At 35.8% G+C, this 27,326-nt stretch overlaps 1 protein-coding gene across 8 annotated transcripts in view; it reads left to right on the forward strand.

The window, feature by feature from the left end:
• TBC1D22A (TBC1 domain family member 22A) overlaps positions 1 to 27,326 on the forward strand; it is a 141,069-nt gene that overhangs the window by 21,884 nt on the left and 91,859 nt on the right. For 3 of the 8 annotated variants that reach the window (XR_014934099.1, XM_085514517.1, XM_015851943.3), the window contains exons 6-8: positions 5,232 to 5,360; positions 6,251 to 6,313; positions 9,955 to 10,069. The exons of 2 other annotated variants lie outside the window; for them this stretch is intronic. Coding sequence is in view for 2 of the 6 variants with exons in the window: in XM_085514517.1 (XP_085370643.1) it covers positions 5,232 to 5,360; positions 6,251 to 6,313; positions 9,955 to 10,069 (307 nt within the window). In the remaining 4 variants the exon portion in view is untranslated. Of the gene's footprint in view, positions 1 to 5,231; positions 5,361 to 6,227; positions 6,314 to 9,954; positions 10,070 to 13,478; positions 13,901 to 14,800; positions 16,167 to 27,326 lie in introns of those variants that run through there. 3 more of the 8 variants (XR_014934103.1, XR_014934090.1, XR_014934069.1) reach the window with 2 other exon arrangements.

A 27,326-nucleotide genomic window follows, 5' to 3' on the forward strand; every position in this document is an offset into this window, starting at 1 on the left:
CCACAAAAGGCTTTCGTCTGGCTTGACATTACAGTAAGTACTAGACTCTTTGCAGGAAGGATTAGTTTTGTACTGAGGAAGAGCTGTGAAAGGAGCTTCGGTTTTGGCTGTTATTTTTTACAGTAGTTTAAGATGAACAAATCCGAACAGCTGTGATCAGTTACCTAGTGGCACTGAATCTCCTGCTCTCAGGCTCAAATCAGTTCAGGGAACCAAGCTGCTTGAAAAGCTGATCACTTGTGATTTAACCGCCAATTAACCCAACTTATCCCGGGACCTCGACTGTCTGGATGAGAGAGACATAATAGATGCCATGAAGTCTTCTCTCAATTTATTGCTGCGTCACACTCCTTGTATACCATCCTAAATCCCATGCAGATGCGTACACCTGCTATGCAAGACCCGATGCATGCGAGAGAACCTATACACACACCTACCTAAATCCCCCGTCCACTAACTCTTAACCTACAGGCCTAACTCAGCTATTCTAGAACACTCCATCTACTCAGAACTACTGTATGCACTCAGAAATCCTTACAAAGACAACTTAGTACCCCAACACACTTTTTTGCTGTTGGCTCACTGAGTGCTCCTCAAAACCTCATCTGAGGTTCCTCATTGGAGGCGGGAGGAGTTTGGAGTAGCTTGGGAGCAGGTTAGAATACATGGAGCAGCACACTTGAGTGCTTCAGACAAGGCAGCGTAGGGGAGCTTATGGGTTCCTGGGTTTTGTTGGGTTTGGTGTTGCAAAAGTGAATCTCATTATTCCGTTGTTTGTGCTGTGTTTATAAAAGGCTATATTGTGAAAATACTGTGTATTACTGGCAGGAATATTTCTGGTATCAGTCTTTTCAGCTATAAAACTTGTCATGGTAAGTGGTTGTGTGTGTTAGCTGTTTTTTTTGTACAAGGCTGAGAGAACTTGCAAAAATGTTTGTATTAAAGAGAAGCAAAAATCTTGTGCTCTCTGCTCCCCAGAGACTGTGACACTTTATCAGCAAATCTTCATGCATTTAAGAACTCTTTAAAATTCTGAGTTACATACACAACAGTTTAACACTATTGAATTTTTCAGAGAGTAGACTTAAATAGCTTTGCTTTTTATAGAATAAATTCAACAGGGAACGTGAAGTATTTATTTCGCATTGAGTTTGATTTCCAGTGACTGAAAGAGTCTGTCTTGCTAATGAGTTCTACTAAATTTGCAGCTTAGTTCCGATGATGCTAAATGTAGATGCAGCTTCTGAACGGCAAATATTCAATGGTAACTGAGATTAAGCATGCAATGTACAATATATTTTAATTTTGCTTCTAAAGTTGTCCAACATTAGACAACTTCATTTGCTTATTTTTTAATTTAGGATGTCTGTTGTGAAATATTCAGTCAAAAATTTATGACTAACTCCAAAATTGACTTCGAAGCCTGATAAGCTGAGGCTGAAGGGTAGGTTAAGTTCTGAATAATAGCATGAAAATGTTTGGTTAAAACATTTTCTCAAAGAGGAAAGATAGGAAAATCGATATAATGCTGAAAAGTCATTGCTATCATGTCTACTGTTAACAGTTTGTAAATACACGATTTATTTCTAAAGCATAAGAAAAAAACCCCAGACATTGTGTCCCTAAACAGCAAGCAGAATTGTTCAGGCCCACTGTTCTTTTGAATAGCAGATATGACTGCATTTGGAGGGAATTTGGTAGATAAATACTCTACTAGTTTATGCCTGATGACGTGTTAGCATCCTTACTAAGTTTTTAAAGTGAAGTGAGTGAGAAGCAGAATGTGTCCTTTTGAAAGATGACTTCAGTCTTTGAAAAGGAGTAATGGCAAAAAGTCGGCTGAGGAAAAAAATTGGTATCCTTGGAACAATCACATTTGATCTCACAAATGAATTCTTTTCTAATGGAGCTAAGATATCTTACAGGGGGAAAAAAAATCAAACTGTTGAGAATAAATGTGAGGCAGAATTCAATATTTAACTAAGTTCAGAGCACTGGGACAGGATATTAAATGTCATTCTGAATCTTGAGGCAAAAGTTAAGCGGATGCAATTTAAAAATAGCTGGAATTAGATGCAAGTCAGTACATCTTAAAAGAAATGGTTTTGCTAAAGGAAAGTGTGTGATAAGTTATCTATAGTGCAATATTTGTAATTAATTTCTTGTCATAAGAAGAAATTATAATACATGGCATACTTTTAATTATTTTAGTACAGAGATGTTTACAGAAGTCTATTGATACTCTAGTGTGTGGGTTTTAATTTTACTGTTTTTGGCAGAGCAGTGTAGAAATGGGATTTGATGTTGGATTGTTGGAGAAGAGTAGTGAAATCAAAGTATTTATCCTCAGTGTATTTGCTTCTATTGTATAATCAGCAATTCTAGCATGTTACATTTACTCTAAATCCCTTTTTATTTGTCATGCTAAGGACTGAGTGGGAATGTTGTTTTGATAGCTAAATGCATAGCATTGTATCAGTTACTTGTACTGGCTTTGGCACACTGTGTGAGTGCAAGCATATGCTGTGGTTCTAGCATCACAGAATGGCTTGGGTTGGGAGGAACCTTAAAGATCATCAACTATAAACCCTGCTGCTGTGGGCAGCAGCTCAGGATGCCCAGGACCTGCACAACCAGAGATGAGGCGCTCACAGCTTCTCTGTGATTTCTCTGAATGTTCTGCGATGTTATGAGAATTTAAGGAATTATTCTTTCTAATAATGAAAATCGTGGTTGAAAAAAGTTCTTTCCTTTGCTTTACTGATTACTATTAGTGTGCTGGTGCCTGAAAATATGAAAGAATTTTTGTAATACTGGCAAGAAATAATTTAACTTGACATGAATAGAAGATATGAATCTTTTTTTTTCACTTGGGTGGCCTGACCTCTATTAAAGCCTTTTATGCTTACAGTGATTCTTCTCCAAGATTTATTTTTCAAGTTTGCCATTTATGTAAAATGTTTTTTTTTTTTTTTTTAATTTTTGTGATGTTATGTTTGAAATCGAACTACACACAGGAAGGCATCAGTTGTTCTTGAATGTTAAAGAAACCTTTTGGAAGCTGGTACCATGGTTTCACCAAGGGCAGATCTTGCCTGACCAGTCTGGTGGCCTTCTGTGATGGAGTGATGGTTTCGATGGATGGGGGAAGAGCAAGGGATGTCATCTACCTGGAATTCTGTGAAGCCTTTGGCATTGATTCCTTACCACATCCTTCTCTCTAAATTGGAGAGGTGTGGGATTGAAGGATGGACTATTTGATGGATTAGGAAGTGTCTGGCTGGACACAGTCACAGTCAAAAGCTGTGATTAATGATTCTGTGTAAGGGTGGAGGCTGGTCACAAGCTGTGTCCCTCAGGGGTCAGTCTTGGAACTGGTGCTCTTAAACATCTTCATCAATGACACAGACAAAGGCATCAGGTGCATCCTCAGCAAGTTTGTGGATGACACCAAGCTGGGCGGTGCAGTTGATACATTGGAGGGACGGGAAGCCATCCAGAAGGACCTGGACAGGCTGGAAAAGTGGGCCAGTGTGAACCTAATGAGGTTCAACAAGGCATATAATCAGGTGCAGGGTGTTTCACCTGGGCCGGGGCAATCCAAGTGTTTGTACAGGCTTGGTAAAGAACCCCTTGAGAACAGCTCTGCAGAGAAGGACTTGGGGGTCCTGGTGGATGAGAAGCTGGACATGAGTCAGCAGAGTGCGATTGCAGCCCAGAAGGCCAACTGTGTTCTGGGCTGTATTAGTAAAGGGGTGGCCATCAGGGAGATGGGGGTGACTGTCCACCTCTACTCAGCTCTTGTGAGGCCTCGTCTGCAGTACTTCATCCAGGCCTGGAGCCCCCAGTACGGGAAGGACATGGAGCTCTTGGAGCGGGTCTGGAGAGGGCTGCTAAGATGATCAGAGGGCTGGAACACCTCTTCTATGAGGAAAGGTTGAGGGAACTGGGCTTGTTTAGCTTGGAGAAGAGAAGGCTCTGGGGAAACCTCATTGTGGCCTTCCAATGCTTGAAGGGAACGTACAAACAGGAAGGGGAACAGCTCTGGACAGTGATAGGACAAGGGGGAATGGTTTTAAACTGAGACAGGATGTTTAGGTTAGATATTATGAAGAAGTTTTCCACTCAGAGGGTGGTGACGCACTGGAACAGGTTGCCCAAGGAGGTTATGGATGCCCCATCCCTGGAGGCATTCAAGGCCAGGCTGGATGTGGCTCTGGGCAGTCTGGTCTGGTGGTTGGTGACCCTGCACATAGCATGGTGGTTGAAATCAGATGGTCATTGTGGTCCTTTTCAACTCAGGCCATTCTATGATTCTATGAGTGTTACTAGTATATTCAGTTTATATAAAAACATTTAATAGCAATGGTAATTCTTTTCATAAGCTGACAAAATGGTCATTTGAGACTGTTCTGAAGATCTTCAGATAGACTGGAAATGAGTTCATTGAAGGACAATTTGGATATACAGTTGCATTAAGTACTACATATAGGCTGCATATCTGATATACAACTTCCTTAGTATGACTGGACCTTGTGGAAAATAATATTTCTTAACTACTCTTAGGAAACAACTAAGGCAGTATGTTCTAATGAGCTTACATCCAGGAGTCCAGTTTGTGCTGAAACGTTTCATAATCTCTAGATGAAATGAAAACTTGTAATTATTTTAGTATCTGAAACAGTGAGTTAAAGTAGCTGGAATACTTTAATGCTTTTGAATAAATACACCATTATATTATGATTTTAACTATAATTTAAACAAGTATATTTGTGAATGTATATCGTTCATACTTTAAAGCAACTCCTCTATGTATTTTATTGAAAAATTGAATACAATTCCTCAAATAAGGGCCTCGTGGAAATGCAGAAATTAATGTAGTCATGTAGCTTTACATTTCTCTGAAATTATTTGTTTTGAACTTTCTTTATTTGGAAGGGAAGCATCTCAGAATTCTTGATAAGACATTGCTTGGAAAGATGAAAAACTTGAAATATATTATTAAAAAAAATGTGAGTTGTTTTTGTAAGGTCTTGGTTCCTGAACCAAGGTATTGGTTTAGTTACAATGATTAGAAAACTGATTTCCTGAGTTATTATTCAAACCAAAATAGGACTGCATTGTACTGCATTTGTTCATTAGCTTTCCTGTTGCATATAATCAAATGCTAACCGTTCTTTTTGTGAAGGGAAGAGTAAGGTCTTTTTCATTTCTTCTTTTTTATTTTTCAGGGTTATCTTCCTGCAAACGTGGACCGAAGGGAAAGCACTTTACAAAGAAAACGAAAAGAGTATTTTGCGTTTGTTGAGCAATACTATGACTCCAGAAATGATGAGAGTCATCAAGATACCTATAGACAGGTATAACATCTACTGAATTACCTCCTATCTATGTTAAATCTGTTAAAGAGCTTACAGGGATTGTTTCTGAAATTTACTATTTTATTTATTTATTTCCCTAAGCTTACTTGATAATCAGATGGTCTATCAATTGCTTTCCTACATTTTGGTAGCAAAATTAAGTCTTTCTCGTAATATGAAATATTTTGGATTGATTCTTAAAATAGTAGATTTTATGTAATGTTAGCTTTTGTCCTGCCGTGCTGCATGGCTATACCATTTACTCTGTTCCATTTAAGATAGAATAGGGATTTCAAAGCATTCATTTCTTCTGGCCCTCCTTCGGATGGCTGAGAAGATAGTATAGCATTGACTGTTCTTTACTGTCTCCTTATTCCTCCTTAAGAAGTTGAAACTGTATGATCTGTAATTAGCATAAGCGTGTCCAAATTTGTTGCCTCCCCAGATGAGCAGATAACTTTTTTTCAAGTTTCGCATCAAATAATTTGCATCTCCAAGTACTGACCTAAGCAGTCAACCTTACCTTAGACTTCCTTAGGACAGATTAAATCCATGTTCAGTAGTGTCAGTTGCACATGGCTTTACATAAATGTATGTTGTTAGTCATAGCTACACCGAAGCAAGGATTATTGATGGTATAACTGTAATTTGCAAACAATCAGCATTTCTGTAAGGATCTTAAAATGTGAAAGGAAATTATGGTTTTTTTTAAATATTTTTTCCCAATTAATAGTTTAAATTAATAATGACATGTTATTCCTAAAATACTGATACAGTGGGATTGTAACTAATAATGTAAAACTGTATAATTGTGGTTTTTTTTTTTTTTTTGTTATTTAAAAAGTGTGCTGTTGGCTCTTTTTACAGTATTCTTGCTTCTATCTAATTAGATTCATATAGATATCCCGCGCATGAGTCCTGAAGTTCTAAGACTTCAGCCCAAAGTCACAGAGGTAAGAATTGTATATAAATAATGTGAGTGTTTTTTTTTTTTTTTAATGAATTTAATATTACAGTATTTATGGGTATGTGTTTGGAACTGATTCATAGCATGGTTCCTGTTTTTCTCTGTACCTGTCAAAATCCTGGAATGTCTGGAAGGATGTATCATAGAGTATCATAGGATGTTCTACTTAAGGAATTCTCTTATCTTTGAGTTTAGGAAAAATTCATTTCAAATTTGACATTGTATGGAAATAACTCATTTTTAGATATTCCTTTTACAGTCAATTTTTTTTATTTTATGGTAGTTGTGTAGATTGTAGGATGGGGGTATTGGAGGGTATGAAGCACAATGGTAGTGCTTGAGTGAGGAGCACAGGAGTTTTTCACAAAGAATTTTTCACACAGAGGGTGGTGACGCAATGGAACATGTTACCCAAGAAGGTTGTGAATGTCCCATCCATGGAGGCATTGAAGGCCAGGCTGGATGTGGCTCTGGGCAGCCTGGTTTGGTGGTTGGTGACCCTGTCCATAGCAGGGGAGTTGAAACCAGATGGTCATTGTGCTCCCTTGCAACCCAAGCCTTTCTATGATTCAATGGATAGTGTCCCTGGAAAGAGGAGGAGAGCACTGTTGAAAGTCTTTTCACATATAGTTTAATTGAGTCTGTTCATTTTCTCTGTTATAAATACTTTATTTTAAAGATTAGTGACTCTAACTGTAGGTTTAATTAATGTGAATAGTCAAAATTCAGTAGTCTGTAATTTTATGTACTTTCAATTCTGGTATTGTCTCCAATGGAATTAGGTTGAAGTAGGTGGTATATGCCTATTTCCCATCTATGCTTGCATTGTTTGGGAGAAGTAATTTTGAGGAAACAAGATTGAAAATTACTTCATAAAATTTGCTTTGCCTCTTTTATTGGTTATTTAAAGAGGAATAAAAAGCGAATTCATAGACCTTTCTTGATTAACGCTTTGGGGATTTTGGAGTTCCTCTGGGGTGGCAAAACCCACAAGAAATTCAGAAATCTGCATTTAAGCTAATGGATTCTTCTTCTTATGTATATGAATACAGTTCTTGCTGTTATCATGAATGAGAGCTAAATTCAAAAGAGAATAATTGATTGGTAATGACATCTCCTGAGATGTGGTGGTTCATACTAGAAAAGTAATTCCAGTTTCTGTTGCTGGTTTGGAAATCAAGAAGGAAACCTTTTGGGAAAGTGACTTTTTTTAATGAGTACTATTTGAACACAGTGATGAACACTGTATAGAAACTTAAATCAGGCTGCCTTTAAGGTATTCAATGCTCATTTTTTGTGATTCAAAGCCGTAAATGAAACTTCATGAAAATGAGTAGGAAATTGAAAATACTATTTTGGTGCTTATTTGTTGAATTTCTGATTAGATGCATTTGAGGATATTAAATCTGGTATGCCAATTACTAAGTGGTCCTTGCTGCTCAATAATTTACTGCTCCAAAACATTAATAACCATCCCTTTACCTTAATTTTCATATCTGGATTTTTAAAATGCTGTGGAATCCAGGGGTGTCTTGGTTTGAAGTGCAATCTGTATAAGTTATCTGATTTGGAAGAAAGGGAAGGGAATGTTGGTATTGTAAATCAGAAATTGTCTTAACCTGCCTTCTTGAAAAGCACTGCTTTTATCATTTCTGCCATGAGTGTTTTGATAGGTTTTTTCCCCTCATTATTTGTGTATTTTTGAACACCCAATACATAAAAGTAAGAGTTTCTAGCTAAGCAATAAGAATCGTGGCTAATGAGAACAAGGGAGTGTTTTTGAGAAAGCACAATTGAATGCCTCTTTTTCTACCTAATCTGTTTCCCAATACTGAAACTAGGCCAAGCAAAAAAAAAGTCTTAATGTCACTCCCCACTTGTGTTTAAGCTGGATGGTTCCCAGCACAATTCTTAACTATTCTCTTACATTCTCATTGATTTTTATTTCAGCTGTAGCTGTAATGGATCAGATGAGAGCTGTGCTAGGGCTTTTGTTTCGATACCCACAGAAGCTTTACACTTTTGTTGCTGTTGCCTGTGTTCATTGTTCGTGGATATACAGCACTTTGCTCTTGTGTGTGCCAGGGAAACTAGGAGCTGGCAAGTTGAGGGAAGTTGATTCTGGATGTACGTGGCAGGAGGGCAGAATTTGATACTTGGAACTGGCTTTCAAAGGGAAAAATGCAAACGTGTTCCAGCTTTGGGTAGCACATACATAAGCCTGTAAGAGATCTTTCAGACACTTGGATTTGAGTCAGATATGCCTAATCAGTTTCTTACCTGGAAATGACTGTAAAAGGGATTTGATGCTAAGGAGTAAGTTTTATTTAAATCCAATCTAGAATAATTAAATTCTTAAGCTAACAGATGCTTGAAGTGAGATTGAAGCCTACATTTCTGTTCATAAACTAAACTTCCTCTCTTTATTGTGTCCATTCTGGGTGGAGCTCTCGAAGCGTGAGCAATCATTGATTCCTGGGTTTGTAGCAAACTCTACTCAGTCTCCTCAGGGTCCTTACAAATTCTCTCAGTTCTTATTAGTACTGCATCATGGTATTGAAACTGATGTAGTCCTTTGATGACCTCTGATGCCTCTGCTCTGCTTCCCTTCTTGTCTGCACTCTTTTGTTTGTTTGTTTGTTTGTTTTTACCAGACTTTCTCCACAAAGAGTGAACTTTCTCTTTGTTTCACAAGGTTGTCCTTATTGAGTACTGATAATCAGGGCAGAGCATGGTGCATCTTTCACGGTGCTGCTCATCTGCAGGCCATCCAGTCCAACCGTTCACCTATTACCAATAGCTCCCACTAAACCATGTCCCTCAGCACAACATCCAGTCATTCCTTGAACACCCCCAGGGTCGGTGACTCCACCACCTCCTGTGCAGTCCATTCCAGTGTCTGACCACCGTTTCTGAGAAGTAATACTTCCTAATGTCCAGCATGAGTCTCCCCTGCTGTAACTTCAGATGGTGTATGTTGTGGCCACTGGAGCTTTTGCAGTTCCTAAGAAAGATGTGGTTCAAGGAATTCAGGGGCTGAGGTTATGTGATAAAGGGTTGATTTATTTCTACATTTTCTGATTCTTTTTTCTGATGTTTTATTAAATGCTATATATGCTTCTGAAGTCTAAAACTCAGTGCTGCAGTATTAAGCAAGTGCAACTATTAAGGACTTTATTTTTTGGCGTGTAATTATAAAGTCTGATTATCTTAAATACTACTTTCTGTTACTTAACAAGTATGTTATTGCACTGAGAAAATACTTGTTTCAAAGGGATATATGATCATGAGAGGATGAATTAATTTTTCTATATAATGGAGAGGAATTTTTTATCACTGAAAAAGCTCCAGTGAGTAAGTGCTGCTCTATTGTAACTGAATTACATGCAAGTCTGGTTTTAACATACACTAAAACCCTGAAAATGCTTATTTTTTTAAAGTAACTTAGAAACATAATTAATGTTGGCAGTTAATTATGAATATAATTGTTGATGTATGCTTTTATATGTGTGTTACTATACTTGCAACTTTGTGGCATCAAATCTGTTGTGAACTTTTCAAGTGTCTTGTTTAAAATGTGCTCACCACTTGGTAAATTATCTGAGAGTTTCTTTTATTCTTTTTCAGATCTTTGAAAGAATTTTGTTTATTTGGGCCATACGTCACCCAGCCAGTGGATATGTTCAGGGCATAAACGATCTTGTTACTCCTTTTTTCGTAGTCTTCGTTTGTGAATATATAGGTAAGATTTATCATAATACTGAGTTACAAATTGCTATTGGCTTTTGGAGCAGCACATTTGTTTTAGTATAAATAACATTTTGGAATAGTTAATTAAGGCATAATTTGGGACATCTTTATTATAAGTATTTTTAATTATAAATCTGTATGGTTCTTTTAAAAATCTGCTGAAGGAGCGATCAGATTTTATGTGAATACTCAGTGGAGTTCTGGATTCTTTCAGATACTTGTTGAAAACCCCCCAAAACCAACAACACATCACACCCCTTAAGGCTAACTGAATACTCTAAAATGATCTGTAGAAGCTGCAGGTGGAGGAGTTGTCTTTTGTCACATCTGGAAGTTAGCAAAAGGAGAGTCCAGCACTTGCTTTCATCTTTATTTCTTAACCACAGGTCTGGTTAAGAAGTGCCCCATTCACCTTTCTCTTGATCCTTTTTTTTTTTTTGATGGTTTAATTTTCTTTTTCTGTTTGGCTGTATATATAAATGTACTTTTTTTAGATTATTATTATCTTTTTTTTGGTAGGAAACCAATTAAATGCTCATCTCTAAGTAGCACATTATTCATATCTTCCATTTATGAATTAGTATTTAAGTCTTTATGAACATTAAATGTATTGCTGATCATTAGCAGTAATTCAGTTGGCATTTCACAACAATAGTTTGTTAACAATTTGAAAATTACAACACATATAAAAGGCAAGGTTGAATAGTTAAAAAAAGGCATTGTTAAGCCAGCTTGAATTAAAACTGCTTCTGTTTCTATTTGTCATACACACATATGATATCAGTGCTTTTTTATATAAAGGAGCAACATGTTATCTTGCTACTTCAGTGAGACTGTTTACAGTGGATTCTTCATCTTCTGCTGTCTGTCCACAAGGTACCCGTTGGTGTCTTACTCCAGATTGATTAGATTTAATGAAGGACAGCTTATCCTTGAGTGGATGAAAGACTACCCGTTTATTCATTTGTGTGGCAACACCTCTTGCATTGTTCATTTCTTATTTCATAGGGGGACATTTCATTGCTAAGCAACTAATGAGAACTACTGCTGCTTACTCCCTAATCATCTCTTAAGCAGGGTAGGGGCCCACTCCTGAGAGTACTTGCAGTTTCTGCCTTTTCTTCCCTCATTTGACAGAAAATGGGAATGTTCTTAATGATCCTAAAACAGTAGGATCTCTAGTAGACTTTAGGGTTGTTAATTGAAATAAGAAGCTCAAATGAGATGTGATTAGAGAATTGATATTCCATGTTAAATAGACCATTTAATTAATATAGTAAATAAATTTGTCTTTACCACCAACTTACGTTTGGAAACCCTGGTGACTGTAAATGTATTTGCCAGCTTGTCAGTATATCCATATAACACAGCATAGCTATATCAGTAAGTTTTCACTGAAGTGGCTGTAAAGGTGAATGCCTCTGAAAAGGTGTGAATCTCAGAAAGCTATATTCTAAAAGCTCAATTAAAAGTTCATATCTATGCAGGGAGAGCAATTCTGAATTGAACATGTTTTGTTGAATGCATAAGTGGTCATGCTGAAGTGCTAATGGCACTTATTTCCCTCAGTGATATACAAGTGATTCTAAGATTTGTCTTTAAAAAAGGTTTTCATTTGAGTCTTTCAAATATAGCTAAGTTGTACTGAGTAATCCATTCAAGACAGAATGATAAGAGTGCGCATTTTACTTAAACTTCAAATATGGATGTAAATTTTATGAAGTACCTTCAAAACTTTGAGGTATGTGGTAAAAATTTATAGCTGTTCAAAACTCAGAGTATTGTGTTTAGGTTAGATAGGAAGCATGCAACACTGAACACAGTGTAGCAAAATCGTTAGCTGTTAGTGTATTCATTATTTGCTTTTGGTATTTCTTTTGTTCTTATTTTTGGCTCAGATTTTTAAGTGAGTATTGGTGTGTACCTTAAATTGCTTTGTTTATTGATTTGCTTTGTTGTTTTTGTCTCAGTTTTACCGAAACATTTGTGTTGCTCTTCTGAATCGTGATTCATCCTGTTGAAATTAATAAAGTCTTTTATTTTGAGTTCTTTCTGTAACAAACAAAACAAAACAAAAAAAGGGGATAAAAGAGATTCCAAAGGTTTATTAAAGATTAACTGCAAGTTATTATTGTTAATAATGCCTTTAAAATAAGTCTTCGCTGATTAGGTTATTTCACAGTATATCCTGTTTAGTCAACTATTCTGTTGAGATAAAAACCCTGCTTATTTCATCTTTATGAGAAATGTGAGAGGGAAATTAATCCTTCATCTCACATCACAGCTGTGCTGTACTGCAGATGTGCAAGCCTCTATTGGAAGTGTCATTGAAGAACTTTTGAAGATTGAAATACCATGTGTAGAAGCGATAACTTATTTGCATAGTAGCTTATTTGTCATTTGAATCTGAATGCCAAAAAATAGATTCATCGATCTTTTTATAAGGATTAAAGCCAGATATTATTATGGATAAATTTCAGCACGTGGTTTCTCACTTTTAGAATAGGTTGAGTGGCTGAATGTAGGAATTAAATTATTGAATGAATGCGGAAAGTATTCTTATGCTGCTGGAAAGGCTGCAAGTATGATGAAAGAGTAACTTGGTAATGTCTCATTAGTTCTCTGCTCTGTAATAAAAGCAGAATATTGTATCATTTTCAGCAAGATAAAACTGTTGTCAAACCAAGCCAACTGCAGATAGAGAACATTTTAAAGAAGGTAGTCCTGCTGCTTCCTGCTGGAATACGGCAGGCTTAAGGTTTCTGGCATCAATTAGGAGAAGCATTAATTTAAATCTTAGTAAATTTTTTTTAACATGATTTTATGTATTGATTGGATGGTTTTATGTTGGTTGCTTTTTTTTTTTTTTTTTCCCATTGATAAGTGCTAATAATTTGTGTGCTTATTCTGCTGTGATACAGCAGTTTCTTTGGGATTTCCAGTGTTGGTGGTATGGGAAAACTATTTCATGCTCAATCCTAACTTCTTATATGATATAGAGCTATTACATTCTATGATTTTAGAAAAAAATGCTAATTAATTTCAAGGCAATTTTCCTGAAAGCAAAGGATTCTCAAAAATATCAGTGTTATGTAAAAAATGTTTATGTCAAACTGAATCCTGTCCCCTTGGATACAGGTCTAGAGGCATTTTTTTGTTTTGTTATTGTATTAAGATCCATTATCTGACTGCTCGTTGTTCACTGATGCAATGTGAACAAGAAAATTTTACACTGGGTTAAGTTTTCTGTTTTAAGCTGCCAGACATCAGTCTCTTAGTACACTTCTGTGTTACTTGAAGTTCCTGTTGTGTGCTGTTTCTAAATTTTCCTGTGCTGCACGGTGGCTTGTGATTTCTTACTCATGGAGTCGGATATGTTTTTGTTGCATTTAATATTGCAGTACAGCATGTGCATTCCAGTAATTCACTGGGCCTCATGAGAGTCCACCTAGAACCATACAAAGAAACTGAATTTACTCCCAGTCCACACAGAAATAAGATCAGGGGAATAACTACCATAAGGATGCATCTCAGGCCATTGCTAAATGGAGTGGCTGCCTAAGATCACTTTGCGACAGCTAACTGTTGGATCAAGAGGAAATCAGGAGTTAATAGCAAGTCAAGGGCAGAAAATGAACACTATTGTAGCACTTCATCGTTTTGTATCAGATAAAGAGCGTCAAGAAGAATGAGGCTGCTGAAGATTGGAATGATGCTCAAGATCTTGCCTACAATTTTCTTGCAATAAAGGAGCTTAGGACAATTTGATGATGCTCACAAGAACTCGTGAACTGAAAACTTTGGAAACAGTAGTGTTACCTCTGTAAGTATTTTTCTTGTAATCTTAAATCTTGCACGTGGTTTGGTACCCGGTGTTTTTATAAATTGATACATAGGACTTCATGGAATAATTTTTTCAGGCCTAAATTGTAATGGGATTGGACAGGGATTTAGTTATGGTGTATCATTACTGTGTGAACATACAGGTTGATTGATCCCGTAAAAGCCATCGTCTGCCTGTATGTCCTTCACTTTTATTCCCTGTCACTCTCTTATATTACAGGAACTCTTCCTGTCTTTACCACAAGAATTCATACTGATTGTCACCGTCTTTCATTCCCTCTTAGTACATTTGCAGAAAATAAATAATAAATGCTTTTAAATCTGTTTGTTTTTTATTTTTTCCTTGCTCATTGAGCACTGTATCTAAAATTATAATTTTCATAATATGATTGAAGTTATGGTTCAGAGCATTGCATCATGGCTGAATATGAGGTAATTCCTCAGTATTTATTTATAAAATATGAAAAAATTGTGAATTTGCTACATACATTCTTTCCAAAAAGAAGAGTTGTAATTTTTATGTAGTAAATAAATCTCTCTAGAATGTATGTAAAATTGAATTTCTGACTGATGAGACATTAAGCCATAAAGCAAAAGGTATTACCCCAAAGACTCCTGGTAGCTGTTAGATTTTGTTTAAAATGCATTCATTGTTTTCCTTACAACACCAAGCTGAAACGTTGCCTGCTGCTATATGTAATGTGAGACTATTAAACTTGCTTTATAGACAACTAGATCTTTGATTCTGCCAATTTACTTGTTATTGGAGAGTTGCGTGTTGGGATTTGATATGATAAAATGGAAAAGATGTACTGTATGTCTAGTTACTGTATGAACTACAGGCCTATAAGTGGATTAATAGAATACTTCCTCCCTACAGACCGTTCATCAGATTGGAGACTGGTGGAATCATTCTTATTCTCTTCATGTTTACTGGGAAAGAAATACTTGCCAGAACAGAACTCCCGGGAACTTGAGGAGTTTCTCAGGTGTGAGAAATGAAAATAATGCATTTGCAATTTCTGAATTCACCAGAACTTTTTTGAAAGTCTCGTGCTTATGCCATTTAACAGGCTTCTGATGTTGCAATGCTTTTTTTTGGTTGTTTGAATAAATATGTTTTTGAACAGTGCTGTACTAAAGTGTTTTTATTCATACATTTATTTGGGACTTTTATGAAATTTATGAAGCTGTGATTTATGAAACTTTTGCAAACTGAATTTGCATAAAGGCACTGGTGTGAAACATAATTGACATTCTGACATTTTATTGCTAGTTGAATGTATTAAGTAAATATTTCCTTACTCTTTCCTTATTGTGAAACTTCTGTGAAAAACTATAAAACTCTTCCAAATATTTAAATAGCTCTTTTATCATGTAAAAAATTCAATGCACAAGTTCCATTTAATCACATTAAATTTTCTACCCTTAATGCAAATCACCAGTAATGTAGTTTCCACATACAAAAGTAGTTTTTAGTGCTGCTTCCTAATAGTTTCTATGATGTTTTAGAATTATATTCATGACATTAAATGAAATTGACTGAAACTGTTATAAACACAAACAGTCATCTTTGGAATACTCCTTAATAACTGAATGAAATATTATATATGATTAAAGGGATAGGAAGATGGCAGCAACAAAGAGTGAAGAAAGCTCACGTATAACTGTTTTAAATTCATGTCTTGGAAATAATGACAGCCCAGTTTCTATGGAGTCTCCCCCTTGGAGATTTCTAGAAGCCACCTGGGTCATGTGCTTGGTCCTGAGCATCCTACTCTGGGTATCCCTGCTTGAGCAGGGGTTGCTCCAGGTGGCATCCAGAGGTTCCTTCCAATCTCGGCCATTCTGTGATTCTTTAATACCATCTTCTGTGTAAGCTCAGAAAGCATCATACGCTCACTTCTGTAAAGATCAGCAGCACGGTCAGCTCAGTGAGGTGAAACTTTAGAATTACCTCTTAGTTTCTGGCGCCTTCACGTAATATAAAACTCTTAGTGTATATGGTGTATAATTATGTGCTGCATAATATGTATATTTATAAAATTGTAATGTGATGCAGAAATTTTTCACCATCATGTAAGCTTACTTTCAGGAAAATATTGCTCACTTTATCAATTATTAGGAATACTTTCCCAGACTCACCCTGTTTATGTGCTGATATACGGTCCTGCAAATGTATTTTTGAATGTGATGCAAGTAGGCGAAAAGGGAGATGCATGTGAATAAAACAGACTAGATTTGAATATGTTTTTGTATGATGTTGTCATTTTCTTGCTTTGTTCTATGGCAAAGGTTGACAAATAAGCAGAGACCTGTGTGTTCCTGTTTATGGGGCTGAGGACTTGGTACTTATATTCCTCTCTACTGCCTATGCTGTATGACAGTGTTGACTATAGTGGGAAAGCAGCTGGAAATGTTTGAATGCTACAGTCCTAATGGTGCTTCATACCTTGCTAAGAAGCCTTTCTGGAGCTAAACAATATTTGATCCTGTTTCTTGTAGTTTGGCTTGTTCTGCTTAATTTCGGAGCTTCCCTGAGACCCTTTTCTTCCTTATATAATTTATTTCATATTACCTATCAGAGTCCTCAGTTGGAATTCAGCCGTTCTTTTTGTTTGGAGCATACTAATGGCCCCATTAGTCACTGCAGTTCTTAGACTGATGTTTATGGTCCTGTTAGAATTCATCCCTGTGAAGAAGCAGTCTATTCTGAGAAGTTGTAGTCACTTAAATACATGCATATCCTACTGTGATTCAGAATTTATTTTTCTCATTCATCTATTTAAATTTCTCTGAGGTGCTGTAATGAAAAAAAAATAAAGCAACCATGAAGTTTTCTAAGTTTTCTTTAGGAAAACTACATTGAATCAAAGGAGAGTTTAGTTTTTTTTTTAAAAGATATATGGAATTAATTTTTTGCAATTTAGAAAGACCTTAGCTTTCTTAGCTTTCTTTTGGCTATTGGCTAGGTTATATTTTTAAATTATTCATCTGTTTTTATGCATGTCTCACTCAAGAAAAATAAACCATATTCAGTGTTCGAGCCATTTTCTTATTAGTGTATAATACAGTTTTTCAGGCCTAATTTGGAAAAGAAATCTTACTAATTTATGTTCTTCTGTTTAATATAACCAAGTAGGAGAATGTGTGTGGAATCCAATAGAATTATTTGAATTATTTGACACCTAGCCGTGTATGCAAATTGAGCAGCCCTGCGTGGTGAACCCTTCATTCTGGCTTAGAGTTTCAGTTTTATTCGTGCAGGTGTACTCAGAAGTACAGTTGGGTTTTCACCCAGCTATGCACTCCATGTGGCTTGCAAGAAATAACATTTATTCTCTAGCATCTTTCCATTGGTACCAAATGTATGAGTCAGTCCGTCTGCATAACCTCTCTCTGAATCTATTTCAATCAAAATGAGATGACTTCCCTACTTAATTAATATAATATTAGCTAGTTGTACCAACTCAATTAGAGTTGCTGTTATTTCTTAGGAGTGTAGTAACCTTCAGAGGGCTGTGTGAACTCAATTGAATGATACGTGCTGTAGAATTCATCTTCGTCCAGAACCCATTTGCTATTTCAAGAGGTTAATGTACCCTGCCTTCAGTTCGTTGCTCTTTAAACTTAACAGGGGAGCTGCATATTTGAGTAATTCCAAATCAAGTTTAGTTGGACTGAAGTGTGTTTCTTTCCATATGGTTTGATCACTGAGCTCACCTGGGCTAGCTATTGTAAAAACAGGTAGGCTTACTTGCTCTTTTCCATCCCCAAACATGCATTCCTGTTACCCTTCTTTGGTCAATATTTGTTTTTCTCTAACACGGTGGATCTGTTCAGCTAAACTGGCAGGAAAGTAGCCCTGTAATAAAATGAATAATTTAAACTCAGAGATCAGAGATGAATATCAGTGCTGGAGTATGGATGTTAAGGAGGAAGAGGGTAGCAAGATCCCTGCTTAATGCCAGCTAACTCTTGGATTGCTTTAGCTTTTTAATAAGCTGTGCCCCTGTAATAAATATTTGTGAGTTCTGAGTTCTGCTTATTTTTCACTTCACAAGTTGGGAAGCATTCTTAAAAGTATTACAAGGTGCAGGCTATGGTATGGTAACCTGCATTTCTAGTATACTTTCTATTACTATCCTTAATGGTCTCTGTTGTTATTACAATAGACAATTCTCTTTTTACCAAATGAGTACTTCTCATACTCTTTATTTCAGTTGTTTTCACACTGTTAAATTTACCATCAGATTTCCAAGCTAATTAATAGTTCATCAGAAATGGCTGCATGGTCTGTCTATGTAACAGACTTTCTCTGGAGAAAAATTTGAGAGTGGACAAGTATTTGCTCTTAATTAGGATAACAGAGTGCTGTGAATATAATTTATCAATTTTAACTTCAGAGTAATTAAAAAATAAAAATAAAAAGAATGCACACATATTCTTTGTCCTGCTTCCTCTGAAAGTCTGTATCTTTGTTTTGACTGCTCAGAAGAGCTTTCTCTTTTCAAACTTCTTGAATTGAGTAAGATTTATGTAACCTTACTGTTCAAGATCCCAAAGTCACATTTGTGCCTCAGGCTCTCTTTGCTTGAAGCTTCAGCTCTTGTAAGATCGGCATTTCTGGGCAAAATGAACAGTGCTCTATGCTTTCAAAAACAGTCTAATCTTTGCCTTCCTTCTTCGTGTCTCTTACCATGTGTTGAATTATCTTTTGAGGGTACTTCTGATATTTTTCATGTGAGCTGTATTTTTTGATAGTAGTTTTGTATTATTTTTATTTATCTTTGTAAGCAAAATGTTTGAAGTCTCATTGTAGTGAACAAATGGAGAAAACTCCAATCAACTTTGTAATTTTTCATTAAAACAAAATTATAGTTCTTGAAAATCCATTTGCTCACTCAGTTCTCATGAACTGCACATGCCTGATATTGTGAATGAAGTGTAATAAAATATACTCTTTAGTGTCATTAAGGAAGTATACTAGTAATAGTGCTGTGCGTTTAGCTTATAAGAGTGTTATAGCTGAGAAGTGATGTGTTCCCTTAAGTTCATTTTCTGCTGGGGTAAAATCAACTCATTTTAAATAAAAATGTTCTTCAGCTGCCTTTTAAAAGGTGCATAACCATCTGAAGTTGAATAAGCCTAATTAAAGTTAGATTTTTCTGGCTGTGGTTAACAGCTGCTGTCAAAAGTGAAATAAAGAGGACATTAAAATTATCTTAATAAGTATATCTAGCTACTGAATTGCCTGTTATTTTTAGTTTCTTACCTGTGAGAAAATTAATGTTTTGGTAATGGTATTCATTGCTCACAGCATCATGTGAATTTAGGTTTTAAAAAAATAATAATCTGAATTTTTAAGGTATCTTAATCTTTTAGACTTTTCTTAAGCTTCTAAATTGTCTTCAAGGAAAAGATATTTGATTGTAGATAGTAGTGATGATATGAGCGTTAGAAAGGTTTGACAAAATGGGAATTGGTAAATTTATTCCAAAATATATTAGAAGCTGCTCAGGTATTTAAATGAAGAAACATAAATGAATTTGCTTTGAGTTGTCTTGTGAAGGAATGCTATTGTATTAAGAAGAGAAATTTTCCTGTCTGTGGGAGGAGAGGAAAAAGTGCTTCTAAATTAAATGTTTTAAATACCACTTTTTGTTTGTTTTTGCAGAAGTTGGCATTATTTTTGTAATACTTTGAAATAAGAGAGATCTTCCATGTAATTAAGAAGAAAATATCCAAGTCATTCAGATTAGTAATTTTAGAAAATGTTCTTCCTTTGTCAGAATGGCATTGACTGTGTAGGAGTGCTCTAAAGCCCAGAGCTGTCCCAGTAGCCTACCCATTTTTAATCAGTGATATTTTTACCTATACAATGCTGCAATATTAGTAAGCAACAGTCATTTGATCTTTACTTTGATGACAAGCTATAAAGAAAAATAGTCCAAAGGGTTTAAGGAAGTCTAGATATGGAGATAAGGTGTTAGAACAGCTACTGGAGAAGCAAACAGCATCTCAAAGATTAAACTAAGAGTCAACAACAAGGGATTTATTAGACTTGCAGCTTCTGCTGACTGGTAGTAATTACTTCCAGGTACCACTATTTGAATTCCGTCTACTCATTTTGAAGACCCTGCCATACAACTGCTTTTCTTGTTAAATAGAAAATTAAATGAGAAATTGTAATTTTTTTTTTTTTTTTGGTTTTGTTTTGTTTTTTTTTGGTTTTGAACACCATCCATGCAGGTGTTCAAGGCCAGGTTGGATGGGGCCTTGGGCAGCCTAGTCTAGTATTAAATGCAGAGGTTGATGGCCCTGCTCGTGGTGGGATGGTTGGTCACTCATCATCTTTTAGGTCCCTTCCAAATCGGGACATTCTGTGATCATTTATGTCTGTAGGCATAAGATTACCTTTACCTTCTTAGTCTTCCAAGCATACTCTTATGTTCTAATAAAGAAATTTCATGTAACTGCTAAGTCAAAAAAAACTGGATTAGATTTGATTATACCTCCAACCTCCTGGCATCTAGCTGTGTGGGCTCCTTATAAGAGATGTGTTGAACAAATCCTGAAGTTAATAAGGAATTATGTAGTAGGACTTGATGATCTTTAAGTTCTTTTCCAACCTGAGTGATTCTATGATTCTCCGAATATCTAACATCAGATGTGTTTCATCCAAGATTTCTAACCAACTGAAATCAGTGTTTCTATAAAATGGTAATACCTGTTTTACCTGTTTGTAGATGATGAAAGCAACTTCTTTGCATTTAAACTAATCCCTAGTCAGTGAGTTGGTCTGGGACCGTACACATTCATCCTGCAAAACCTTGCCTTGTGCTGATTCCTTTATTTTGCTGGCTGTCCATTTTTAGTTCACTGTGGGTTTTGTCCACAACTCAGTACGCTGCCTTCTGTATTTCGCCCAAGGAACTATTTTATTAATTTAATTTTGTACTGTGTTCAAATGCGTCATAAAAATCATGAGGTACCAAAATACTGTTTTGTCTTCAGTTCCCGTTGACTCAAACAGAATCAGTTTTTGATCAAAAGTTGTCTCTGCTGTCTGCTTATTTCACGTCATTTCATTATTATTAAAGGTTTCCATTCTCTTCAGTACAGCTTGTGAGATCATAACAGTTGCTCTGTTGTTTATATTACTTAACATTTAAAGTGGTGTTTAATTTTCTTCACGTGCAGATCAACAGCTTTGCTTGTGTTCTACTTCAAGCCTCCACACATGAGGCACTTGTATGCATTTTCTCTTGGTCTGCAGTTAATGATGTAGCTCAGCACTTTTAACTATTGTTATACATTTTTGGATGAAAATCAAAACAACCACAAAACTTTGTCATTAGCAATCAGGATGAGTTGTAAGTGGCCTACTGTATTGATTTTAAGTTTTTGCTATTTTCTGCTGGCTCTGAGATTCGTCTGTTAAAGCAGTCTGGTTTTGTATTATTGAATTGTCTATGTCCAGCTCTTCTCTGGTTTTAAGGTACTCTATAGAGTCATTGTGGAAAAATACATGGGGGAAAAATTCTATGTTATATTTGTGTGCATATATGCATCTGTCTGTCTCTCTCCATACACACACACACACACGTGTATATATATACATATATACATTATATGTTAAATTATAATAGAATATTGGTGGGAGATTCAATCTCTGTTACTGCCAACATTGTCCTCTGATGTTGTGGGCCAACATAATAAAATCAAAGGTATTACTTTCAGAGCAGCCTTTTCATTTATACACTTCTGAATATAAACATGATTACTGATGTGAATTCTGATTATACTGAAAATCTTGCTTCTGTTTATTTTGAAGTTTATTAATGAAACTGTTTTTAAAAAAAGAAGCTTTCTTTTGTGATGCTCAGCACACACATCTAGAACTGTAACAGCTTAATGAAGTTGGTAGTATTATGAGGACACACTGAGAGAGCTGGGGCTCTTTGGCCTGGAGAAGCGAAGGCTCCAAGGAGACCTTATTGAAGCCTTCCAGTACCCGAAAGGGACCTACAGAAAAGCTGGGGAGGTACTTCTTATAAGGGCATGTAGCTACAGGACAAGGAGAAATGGCTTTAAAGTGGAGAGGAAAAAAAATAGGAAAAAAACCCCAAACATTAGGGAAAAAGTTCTTCCCGGTAAGGGTGGTGAGGTACTGGAACAGGTTGCCCAGAGAGGCTATGGATGCCCCCTCCATGGAAGCATTCACAAAACAGGCTGGATGGGGCTGTGAGCAACCTGGTGTAGAGGGAGGTGTCCCTGCCTTTAGTGGGGCGTTGGAACTAGGTGATCTTAAAGGTCCCTTCCAACCCAAAGCATTCTATGATAATATCACCTTAAAATAATAGATTTCTGGTAAGATATATTTTGTGGATTCTATTGTTTCTTTTTGGCAAGTAATTATGGAACTAATAGACTTGTACTGAGAGGAAGTCATGAGAATTTACTGAAAATTATTTTATGGCATTCTATTTGAAACTACAAACTGGAAATGTTGCATCATGGGAATAAGTGAAAAACAAAAGCTTTAAGAAATATAGATGCAGTAAAATGAGATTGAAGAGAAGCCAAAAGATTTCTGCAGGTGTAAAAATGAAAAACATGTGAAGAAGGAGAAAGTTAATTACAATTAATGTAACTATGGGAGAGGCTTGTATTCTAAAGAGATCTATGTATTTTCTCTTTGGCTTGTACGTTCGTTTTACATTCCCCATGGTCTCTATATAGTTATAATTAATGATCATCTTTCTATAGTGTAGAAGCACTGAGTTGTTTATACTTGCAGATCTAAATCTTCTCAATTGTGCTTTCAAACAGACTGGGGAATGACTTTAATGACTTTCAGCATCCAGTTTCACAACTTTGTGTGTTTATTATGGGAGAAACTCACAGGAAGAAAAGCTAAAAGAGAATGAATTACTTTAGCAATGATAACATGCTGTACAAATTGTCAGAAGCATAACATTCAAATACTATTGATGCAGATCAGTAACGTCTTACAACCTACAAGAAACTTTTCAAATTAAGATGATTCAGTGCTTTAAACATAGCTGTAAGCAGCTTTTTCCCTTGCATTTTCAACGGCATATATGGTAAATTAATGCTATGTTCAATTCAGGCACAGTTTTCAGAACTCTGTAAACTGAAGCTGTTTAACTCGAATGGGTTTAGTTTAGAGTTTAAATGCAACAACTTCTTTAATCATAGGGCAGTAGGCAAAGCTTCTTAAAGAAATCCTGTGTTTTTGTTGTTGTTGTTTTTAATTATTTCATTAGAATGAGGATTTTTGGCTTGTTAAGAAGACCAGTGGCCAAAGAAGGAGAAAGAAATCAGTTCATCAGTTTCATGCTTACAGAAAACGTTTAATGCTTTAGTAGCACATTTTGTTTATTTTTGACTTAAAGATAAACTTTTCTCCTAATTTATTGACTTATAAATATCATTAAGTTCATTTTTGTACTCATTTCTATGTTTTATCTTTGGTTAATTATGAGTTTCCTTAAATTACCTTCATACTGAAGCACTTCGCCTTTCTTACATTTACACAGGAATTAAATAAACTATATTATTTGCTTTTGTGTAGGGTTGTTTTTTTCCCCGTGTGAAGATCATAGACTGTTATTTCATTTTTTCTTTATTTTAATGATAAATACCTGTGTAAATAGTTTGAATATCACGATAAAAGCGTGCATGGTTTATTCTAGCTTTCTATCCTTGCTTTTTGCCATCAATTTCATTGGGAAATTATAAATTGCAGTAAATTAAGATAGCTAAGGAATGCACTCAACAATTAAGTGAGGTAAGATATAGTGTTGCCTTGGCAATCAGAGTTCATCTTGTTCAAATATGCTTCTTTTAATTCAGTATATGGCAATTTGTGCTTAAAAATATGTCCAAGTAATGGATGTTGCTCATGTTTTCTGCTTTAAATAATGCAGTAAGTTTGTAAGACATATTTCTTCCCAATTTGCTGTAATGTTGTAGGACATAAAGATTATGTGCATCGTTGTCCTATATAAACATGCTGCCCACTGTGGTAGAGGTTGGGTTTGCAGCAAACTGCCACAGTCATAAGCTTGTGTGTATAACGTCACCGAAAAACAATTATTTTCCCTGCCTCCCATTTTTCTTTTAATTTAAGAATCTTTTACTATCAAGTAATTAAATGCAGTACAGTGTGCTCTTTGTTACTTTCAGGTGAGAAGTCTTAATTGTACTGTTCTTGTCAAAGTCAACCTCCTATATTTGGGTACACAGACAGGTTTTAGATTGTAAAGTACATTTTGGCCTAATGCAGTTGCTTCTTTTCTGTCTGATAAATCCTACTTAGTTCGGTACATTCATTTATAAACTCTTTTTCGAAGGCTCTTCCATTATGAAAATGCAGTGCTAGAAATTCTGTCCTTAAAATGCACTATAATTTAATAACTTAAAAATTGTCTAGTGTTCAGCTGACTCTGACAGAGGTTTTCTGTGTAATACAACTTGTGTGTTACTGTTTAAGTGCTTTTGAGTGCGTGAAAGCTGTATGTAGAATTCCTTGAAATATAATGCTTTTTACTCACTGTTGTCACGGGTTTTTAGAATGCATCTCTTCTGTTTACAGAATCAGTGCTCATTGCCTCTGAACATAACCAGTCATACTGAATGTAAAAAAAAAAACTTTCATGTGCTGAGTTAAATTCAGAGTTCTCAGATTTTTACAATGTCCTTAAGGTGTTCTGGAATTGGTTTTAAAAGAAAAATGGTTTATCATTTATCTATTTGCACTAATACTGCTATGTCTTGATATGACAGTCATTGACCTTAATTTTAAGTGATTTTTGTCATCTTTCTTGTTAAGATCTGTTGGTGTGCAAAGTTTTGAGGTCTTTTCACAGTTGCTGCCCCCTGTTCCACAAATAATACATTCCCAGTTAAAACATCATAGAACAATTGGAGTTGAAAGGAGCTAGAAGAGGTTATCCTGGGCAGTGTCATACCCCAAGTTAGGACCAGCTGTATCTAGGACCAAAGCTGTCTATCATTTTAAGACCTTCCTGCACAAACCCAGGCATCACACTGAGTCCCACATAATGCTTTTTTCTGTCTTGTGCTGCAGGGAGTCTGGCACCAGAACCTGCTGTCTGTTCATTGCTGTGATCTCCTCTCTTCCATCACCTATGTCTCCTGCTGAGACCTTCTGATTTAAATAGCTCCTTGCAACTGAAAACTGGTTACTTTGCCCTGTCACTGAGTAGATAGGAAAAATTAATTATATTTTCAGTAGTTAAATTATGCGTATATAAAGCCTATTTAATTCCTCTCTTTAGTTGTTTTTATTATTTAAAAAACAAAACAAAACAACAACAACAACAAAACAACAAAATGCTTTTTTTTGACACTCAACATGTCTTCTGGTGTATCCTCCAAATCATCTGTCCCGAGGCTTTGCTTTAGACTTCCTTGGGCAGGCAGTTGTTATTCCTTCCTGTTCTTCTTCTCTGCTCTGTGTATTTGTGTGTATGTATATACGTAGGCTTGTCGCTTAAAAAAATTAAATGATAAGCACAAGCTAGGTAATTAAAAAATGTGGTTTGGGAGGCAAGTTCAACCTTTAATCTTTCGTTTCCTATTCTCTAAGCACCTTTTGAATTTCTCAGGAAACTCCCTTATCAGGCATTCTGTGTAAATGCTCATCAGCATCCTGTGCTCGTCATGCATATTGGATGCTAATTACTTACTAGTCTTCTAATTTGGTATCACAAGCACCACTTCCCTCTGGCAATCTGTTTTGGTTGACAGCAACAAACCTATTGAAGTGATTACTTTGAGAAGAATATGCACTGAACGTTGTGTTCTTCTTTGTCACTAAAATATATATTTTTTTTCAAGAAGAGCTGTCATCTTAAAAGCTTTGAACACTGCTGTTCCACAGTGATGTCATTCTCAGCTCAGTGGCTTAAGCTTTTTTTTCTTTAATGAATGTAACTTGCATTTACTGGCCAGATTTCTTGCCTGCGTAAAAGTTTGGCAGCCAGTTCTGTGTTTTGTTCTCTGCAAGTTCTGCGGGTCAAAGACTGTTGGTTCCACCTGGTCTATGTAGTTCTCTTTGGTACTCTATTTTTGTGGTGGAGGTGTGGAATCAATCAATACCTCTCGTGTCTTGAGATGTACCTCATTTGTGTGCCTCTCAAAAAACAAATGTATTTCTGTGTAGATATGTGTAATGGGCTAATTAAGAAATTAAGGCAAGCTATGGACTACTTATTGAGGAAAAAATATTTTTCCATTAAAATTTGGTCTATGAAAAGCTCAAGTGGAAAATCTTACTGGCAAGCATGCAGACCCACTAAAGGGAGTCTCCTGACAAATTGCTGGTTACTGTTATGCAGTCTGGAGTTAGAGAATAAGTATATGAGGTATTTATTCTTTTGCAATAGAACTAATTGTAGGGCCATGCATTAACTTTGACCATAAAAATTAGGTCAAAGTAATCAAGCTTACTGTGTTTTTGGAGAAGGTGATTTACCTCGTTATCCACGTCAATGGAGATTGAAATGGTTCTGTCATATACAGCAAAATAATATGGGGACTTAATAAAGTAAAATGATTCATGATAAAACCATTATTCTTGTATTGACGTATGTAATTGTATATATCCTGCTTCGTATTACATCTTTAGGAAGTTGTGGCAGATGATCTGTAAACAACTGTAAGAGTATTAGTGGTCTTCAGACAGATGAATCAACGATACAGGTTGTGTGAGAACGTGGCTGGTAATAGGGGAATTATGTGAAATGCAGTAAGGTTCATATTTACCTCAGCCTGGACTGGTGAAATAACTGGGTTCTTTTTATTTTTTAATTTTACCTTTGTGACTTGAAATTTTTGCTTTGGTAATTAATCCTTAACAGCTCAAGAGCTATTTCTATCAGATAAATATGTAATTAGGAACTTTTCAATGGGAGATATTGATGTGGTTATGTAAATATTTAATTAGGTAATTGTTACTGAAAGAATTTACATTTAAATGCTCTATTATGTTATGATCCCCTTAGAAAAATGCTGCTTTTGTGCAACAGTGACTAAATAGCTGCTTTGTAAGTCTTTGAAAACTCAGTTTGTGATGGAATACATAACATCTAGATGTGGAAACGTTGCTGTGTACCACTGAATTCAATCATATGTGCCTTCTGTAGTTTGTGTCCTTTGTTGGTAACTTTTAGTTAAATCTATATGAAGCTATGACATGTGCAGTAGTTTCAACAAAATACTGCAAATATTATACGGACAAGCACCCGTGTATGTATGGTCATAATTATTTCCTTGCAAATAGCTGCATCATCCGTATACTTAGGACTTGAAATGAGTGACAGTTCTTATACACTAGATGAGAAATACTTTTA

Source organism: Coturnix japonica, chromosome 1, assembly GCF_054131305.1.
Source record: "Coturnix japonica strain WE chromosome 1, WE-NBRP24, whole genome shotgun sequence".
NCBI classification, from domain to species: Eukaryota; Metazoa; Chordata; class Aves; order Galliformes; family Phasianidae; genus Coturnix; species Coturnix japonica.